This window comes from Galeopterus variegatus, unplaced genomic scaffold, assembly GCF_000696425.1.
Source record: "Galeopterus variegatus unplaced genomic scaffold, G_variegatus-3.0.2 Scaffold17047, whole genome shotgun sequence".
Lineage (NCBI taxonomy): Eukaryota > Metazoa > Chordata > Mammalia > Dermoptera > Cynocephalidae > Galeopterus > Galeopterus variegatus.
Window position 1 is genome coordinate 6699 of NW_007743158.1, and position 7459 is coordinate 14157.

The window sequence follows — 7459 nt, forward strand, 5'->3', positions numbered from 1 at the left end:
TGCCAAGCACCTGCTGAAGCACCCCTTGGCTGGGATGTGATGGAGCCTCCATGCCCAAGTGGATGTTACTTGAACCAGTAACATCTGCATCTCCTAAGACCTTGCTGGAAGTGTAGAATCTCGGTCCTCACCCCCATATTGAACATCAGAATCTCTTGCACATTATAGTTTGAGAAGCACTGTTATAAAGCAGGTGCGCAGACGTCTCTGTGATTAGAATTACCTATGGCTCCTATGAAACAGAGCTTCTCAGATTCCTCCCTGAAGGTTCTGGTCCAGGGAGCCAGAGATGGCGCCTAGGAATGTGCATTTCACAGGTGTCATATGGTTCTTATTATCATGGATGTTTGGGAAATACTCCTTTGGGAGTTGTTTATGCCCCAGTTAATGGGTTGGATTCAAAATCTGAAGCAGCTTCCAACTCTGAGATTGTTAGTTTCTCCAGAAATTGTGTAACTTTTGTGGGCAAGTGTTAGGGTTTCCTTTATCTATATGAAAAATCCGAACCACCCTCCAGGAGAAGGACTATTCCCATTGTACCCAGGATCCCCCAAGAGCCCAGAAAGGGGTAACTGTGGCCAAGACCTCACCAGTGCTACCCTGGAGGACCCTGCCCCCTGCTGGGCCCACCTAGACCTTCAGGTCTCCCAACCTGGCAGCTATGCCCCAAATTCAGGACAGACTCCTGCCTGTTTTCCAGACCAATCTTTGCTCCTTTCTTCCCCATTCATATAATTTTAAAATTAAAAATATTTTAAATATGGAAAATACAGAAAAGAAGAAGAAAACAATCCTATCTTAATGCTGTTAGCACTTTAGTGTATTTTCTCTTGTCTTTTTTCTATACATATTTTTAAATAAGTAAGATCATAATATTTGTATAAAATATCCTGTGTTTTTACTTAACCTTATTCCAGAACAATTTTCTCATGGTACTAAAATAATTTTTTAATTACATTTTTAAAATGTAATTTGCATGGGCATTGTAAATGGTCATATATTCCATTCTTTTTCAGTGGCCTAATTTATTAACGAAATCTCAGCATCTTTTAGGTTGTTTACCTTTTTAGTTTTTTTGTAATTATTTTATTTTATTTCTTTAAATAAACTACATTTAGGAGCTGGCCCGAAGCTCCCTTGGGAGAGTGTGGTGCTGACAATACCAAGTCAAGGGTTAAGATACCCTTACCGAGTCATCTTTAAAAAAAAATACAAAACTGCATTTATTTATTTAAGTCCATTTAATTACTTAATTAAATTATTGATTTCGTTAATTTAATTGATACCTTTTTAAATGCACTTACATTGTTTACCTTTTTGATTCTCACAAGTAATACTTCAGTAAACTTTCTTACATATGAAGATTTGCCCCTTCTTCTTCCACACTCCTTCCATCCAGAACACAACTGCTGGCCTCTCTTCCAGAGGTCCATAGCCCCCTCTCCCTGCAAAAAGTAGCTTTCATGGAGGAGCCCTCCAGGACTATCTATCCACACCCCACACACTCAGGGCCAGCATCAGCTGAGGCCCCTGTGGTGACAAGTCCTCTCCCTTGCAGGGACCCCCACAGGCAAAGAATCCATCGTGCAAGTCCACATTGAAGTTCTGGATGTGAATGACAATGCCCCAGAGTTTGCCCAGCCCTATGAGCCCAAAGTGTGTGAGAATGCAGCCCAGGGCCAGGTGAGTCTGGCTCAGGTGGGAGGGTGGGGCAGGCTGAAGGGCAGAACCTCCCATCCAGTCAGCTGGAGTTCTGCTGAGTTTAATATAACCTGTACAACAGCCCTGGAGAAAGTAACATTATCCTTATTTTACAGATGGGTAAACTGATGCTCAAGAGAAACTGTTTGGAGAGTAGATTAGGGGGATGCAGGGGTTGGTAGAAAGAGTGTCTTTATGAAAGCCATTTAGGTTAGTGTTGCAGGTGAGAGGCAGCCATGGTCACATCTAAACCTAAAGTCTCCATCACTGAGCCCCAGGCCACCCAGCACCACCACTGACCATCCTCTGTGTTCCACAGTCCAGCTGGTCCTGAGGATCTCTGCAACAGACAAGGACATAACGCCACAAAACGTGAAGTTCAAATTTGCCCTGAGCACTGAGGACAGCAACTTCACCCTCACGGATAATCACGGTGCGCAACAAAGCAGTCACTTGGATCTTAGCAGGGTCAGGGGTCGGGTTATTTAAGTCTTAAAGCAACCAGGGTCAAGGACCAGGCTACCACTGGGATTTTCAAGTTATGGGATACTTTGTACAACTCTGGCAACATACATTGTACAATCCCGGGCTTTGCGATGGTCAGAGCCACCCTGGCCAAACTGCCAAGTCCACATGGCCTGCCATTCCCCATAAGATGGTCAAGTGAGTGAGCATCACAGAACAGGTACGGGGTGCAGGAGATGGATCCTTTCCCACACTGGAAACTCTGTGCCTCTGCAAAATTACAAACTGCCCTGTGATGGGGAGCTTTGAGGTCACTCCCAAAGACTCAAAACTGGAAATGTGAAAAACTAAATCCCAAGAATACAGTGAACTTTGTCTTAATTCAGCTACAATGATGACTTACCTCTAGGTGGCCCCTGAACAGGGTATGGTCCACCAGTCACAGCCCAGAGGGTCCTGTGATGTCAGTAGTGACCAATCCAAGCTTCTGATGAGTATGTGCTTTCTAGAGTGATGATACTGAGTTGATTTAATTCCAGCTGATGTAGACAGGTTTCCATGGCCTCTGCAACTTCCTCAGAAAAATAGAGAAAATGTCCCTTGGGTCTAAATTGAGTGATCCTTCACCCAGCACAAGTTGGGATTCCCGCTTGTCCTTGATTGGTGAAACTGTGGTTGCTGAGGACCCCTGTACTGAAACAGCCCATTGCCACCTCTGAGAAAATTTGAGGAGTGGGGTCCCTGAGAGGAGAGGACAAACCCAGGGAATCAGACACAGCCTGTCCTTAAGGAGCCTCCTGTGGGATAGGGAAGGTCCGTGATGTATAGACAGTGTAGACAGTCAATGAAGGACCATTCAACATTCAGCTGTCTTTAGAAGTAAATAATGTGGCAAAAACGCCTGTCACCCCATCCCCAATGTCCACCTCAGAGTAGGGATCTGCAATGGGGAAGAGAGCATCAATCCCACCCCAAGGACACCCATATGCAACCAGGAGGCCAGTCTGTTGGTCTCAGATTCACTGATGTCATGAATGTCATGTATGTCAAAATCTCTAATTTCTCCCATAAAATGTCAATGGCATATCCTTTATTTTCAATCATAATAGACTTAATATTGAAATGTAATTATGAATAATGAAATGTATTTGGCTTTTGTTTGAAATCTAAAAGGCAGCTTCCTTGGCTCTCAGCTGGCTTCTTGAGTGTGCCAACACAGTGTGGTTCAGTAGATCCTGGGCCCTCTTCTGATCTTTGGTATTACAACCTCTCAGGAGCCTACAAAGGGCAGATTATCTGGCCTCTGCCCAAAATCTGTGTGTGTGTGTGCGTGTGTGTATGTGTGTGTGTGCGTGTGTGTGTGTGTTCGTGCATGTGTGTGTGCATGTGTGTGTGTGTGTGTGTACACACGTGCACATGTTAGGAGGAGGGGGAAGGGTCTGAAGATCAGTGTGTTTAAGCTCCCTGAGAAATTCTTATGTTCATGAAACCACTGACTGGAGCTGGGAGGAGGAGCCAATATTTGGATCAAAGCATATCCCCATTCCGGACCACCCAGGAAACCCTCCATTACATATGGAACTATTCTCTCTGTGCTCCCGGTTAACACATGCATTGTTTTTACTGTTGTAAGCTTCCTTTATAACAATGGATTTTCAGGGATAGCAGAAACAGCCTTAGAAGTTAGCATAATACTAAAAGGCTTTAAAACTTTATTTTTCCTGATTGCTTGTCAAAGCTTGAAACAATCATTAATTAATTGAGCTAAAAGAGAAAACTGCCTGTTACTGGAGTGCGTTTAGGGAAGGGGATGAGGTCAGGCATATCAGTCGCCCACAGAAACAGAAAGCAGGGATTTTACATTCTGGCCGAGCCATTCTTGGAAGTTGGGTCAAAGCAGCTTTCCAAAATATCCCGTCTGTGGAGGAGCAGACCTGCGCTTAAACGGCTAAAACATGAGGCAGGCGATGTAAAGTGGAGAGACACAGCCCAGGCAATACACAAGCTGGTGCGGTCAGGGAGGGCTCTCTGGAGGAGCAGCTTCCCCGGCCATGTGGCCTAGGGTGGTGGGTGCTCCTGGCAGAGCCTGACTCCACTGCCTTGATGTTTCCAGATAATACAGCCAACATCACGGTCAAGTACAGGCAATTTGACCAGGAGCGTACCAAGGTCCACTTCCTGCCGGTGCTCATCTCGGACAATGGGAAGCCGAGCCTCACAGGCACCAGCACGCTGGCCGTGGCCGTGTGCAAATGCAACGAGCACGGGGAGTTCACCTTCTGCGAGGACTTGGCCGCCCAGGCAGGCGTCAGCATCCGGACGCTGGTGGGCATCTTCCTCTGCATCCTCACCATCACAGGTCAGTGCTGGACAGGGTGGGGTCGAGAGGCTGGAGGGGCTTCACAGGAGGAGGAGAGGACAGTAATTCAGGCCCAGCCCCTCCTCCAACCTGCAAGGCAGCACTGGCTTGTGCACCATCCTGGGCTTCAGGGTCCACGGGTGTGACACAAAGATGAGGGCTACACCGAACTGGGCATCTGGGTTGCGTGGTGTTAGGACCCCTCTGCACTCATTGGGGAGAGGCCATCTCCACTTTAAAATATCTTCCTTACCTTCCTTATCCATAACAGTTGCTCCTGCAACTTACATATTTTGAGCACTTACTGTGTGCTAGGCACTGTTCAGGCATGTATTTACACAACACTTAATTTTGAAAAAAAATCCAGTTCTAAAGTGGAAAATTTAACAATGTCTAGTTGAGACTGTGTCCTGGGTGCTTTCTGTGTTTGATAGAATTCCTCCAGTCTTGATATCTCTTTTTCTTCCCCCCCCCTCTTATTTGGGCCTCAGAAATTTTGTAGCATTTTAGGCCTTCCCTTAGTTTGGATTTCACAGGAAGCAGGTCCTGGGAAAAGTTTTGGGTGCAAGTAGTTTATTTGGGAGGTGCTCCCCGGAAACCTCCTAAGGAAAAGGGGAGAGAAGCAGGGAGGGGAGGCAGCTAGTGAAGGGCAAGGAATCAGGGAAGTGACCACCATGGACAAGTAGCTTCACCCGCTGGGAACCTGGAGGCAGCCGGAGCTACACCTCAGCGTCTCTCCACCTGCGGAAGAGGAGCTGGTGTTTATCCACCCAATCCCATCATTTAATGGTTGAGGGCTCCTCCAAGGTGTATCAATTATCCTGCATTTCACCTGCCATGAGGTGGGGCAGGAAGCCCTTGGGTGATTACAGAGCACCGCCCTGTGCACCACAGTGACAAGGTCAGATACAGTGGGGCACCTTCAATGTCTCCCCTGAAAGGTTCTCTGGGTATGACCCCTTTCTGGAGCTTCTGGAACAGAAGGTCCAGACTCAGATTCCCCTTTTAATAATAATTAATGATGATGGCATCCACACCACATATGGAATTGCATTTAACCTCATAACCACCTTCCAAAATATAAACAAAGCAGAGAAGTCATCATTTCCACTTCACAGACAAGGAAACTGAGGCTCGGGAAGGATGTCTCCCTGGGCATCCCATATACTTAAGTATGCAGCAGTTTGTTAAAGGCTCAAGGACAGAGCCCAGGGGATGGTTTGAGCCTAATTTGGGAGCTCTCTGTACCACACAGTCCACTCCCCCTCAGGGAGCTGAGTCCCTCACACAGCCACACCCCTCAGAGCTTGCAGCAGGGTCACCGTCCACAGCACTGCCTGAACATGGGACTCTGGGCAAGTCCCCTGGCCTCTCTGAGCTCAGTTTGCTTAACTGTAGAATAGGGATAATAATGTCTACGTTGAGTGAAGTAACATGAGCACGTGCCCAATGCAGTGCCAGCCCATATACAGCTGGTACTCAAGAGGGTGGCTGCTGTCAGTGCAATGAGTTTCACGTCCACTGGCACCACCAATATCCACCGTCATCAACACAGTCGTCAACAATGTAGTGACTCAGAACCTTTGCACTCCAAATTCCAATTCCATCCCTTCCCCCATTTCTGCCCCAAACTCTGGCCTCCTGGCCTTTGGGACAGGGCGTGGAAGAATTTGCCACAGTGGGACAAGGAGGAAGGAAATGAGGATGCGGTTAAACAGAGCTGAGAGGGAGAGAGGAGAAAGAACCCCAGCGAGCCCCACTCTGTTCCTCTCCGCTCGTGCACACCAGTGTTTGTGACAGCCAGGTTGGACCAAGAGTGTGGGGACAGATGACTGTCCCACGGGGACGGGTGGAGCCCCAGGCGTCCACGTTGGCCCAGTCATGGAGGAGTCCGGACTGGCCCTTGAATTTCCGAGGGTGAGGAAGGGAGGGGGCAGGGGTCCACCAGGCCGGCAGTGTCTAACTGCTGTCGCTGTCGCTCGCTGTCCGGCAGTGATCACCCTGCTCATCTTCCTGCGGCGGCGGCTCCGGAAGCAGGCCCGCGCCCTCGGCAAGAGCGTGCCAGAGATCCACGAGCAGCTGGTCACCTACGATGAGGAGGGCGGCGGCGAGATGGACACCACCAGCTACGACGTGTCGGTGCTCAACTCGGTGCGCCACGGTGGCGGAGCCAAGTCCCCGCGGCTGTCGCCGGACGCGCGGCCACCGCTGTACTCGCGGGTGCAGAAGCCGCCGCAGCGCACACCCGGGGCACAGGGCGGGCCCGGGGACATGGCCGCGATGATCGAGGTGAAGAAGGATGAGGCGGAGCACGACGGCGGCTGCCCGCCCTATGACATGCTGCACGTCTACGGCTATGAGGGCTCCCAGTCCGTCGCCGAGTCCCTCAGCTCCCTGGGCACCGATTCATCCTACTCCGACACCGATTACGACTTCCTCAATGATTGGGGGCCCAGGCTCAAGATGTTGGCCGAGCTGTATGGCTCGGACCTCCAGGAAGAGCTGCTGTATTAGGGGGCNGATTGTTAGATTCTCCAGAAATTGTGTAACTTTTGTGGGCAAGTGTTAGGGTTTCCTTTATCTATATGAAAAATCCCAACCACCCTCCAGGAGAAGGACTATTCCCATTGTACCCAGGATCCCCCAAGAGCCCAGAGAGGGGCAACTGTGGCCAAGACCCCATCAGTGCTACCCAGGAGGGCCCTGCCCCCTGCTGGGCCCACCCAGAACCTCACATCTCCCAACCTGGCAGCTATGCCCCAAATTCAGGACAGACTCCTGCATGTTTTCCAGCCCAATCATTGCTCCTTTCTTCCCCATTTATATAATTTTAAAATTAAAAATATTTTAAATATGGAAAATACAGAAAAGGAGAAGAAAACAATCCTCTCATAATGCTGTTTGCACCTTAGTGTATTTTCTCTTGTCTTTTTT

General features: G+C 48.8%; 1 protein-coding gene across 1 annotated transcript in view; it reads left to right on the forward strand.

The window, feature by feature from the left end:
• CDH5 (cadherin 5, type 2 (vascular endothelium)) overlaps nt 1-7039 on the forward strand; it is an 11533-nt gene extending 4494 nt beyond the window's left edge. The window contains exons 3-6 of the mRNA XM_008564172.1: nt 1539-1683; nt 2026-2134; nt 4280-4525; nt 6519-7039. Of these exons, the coding sequence (XP_008562394.1) occupies nt 1539-1683; nt 2026-2134; nt 4280-4525; nt 6519-7039 (1021 nt within the window). The remainder of the gene's footprint in view (nt 1-1538; nt 1684-2025; nt 2135-4279; nt 4526-6518) is intronic.
• The last annotated feature ends 420 nt before the right edge of the window (nt 7040-7459 follow it).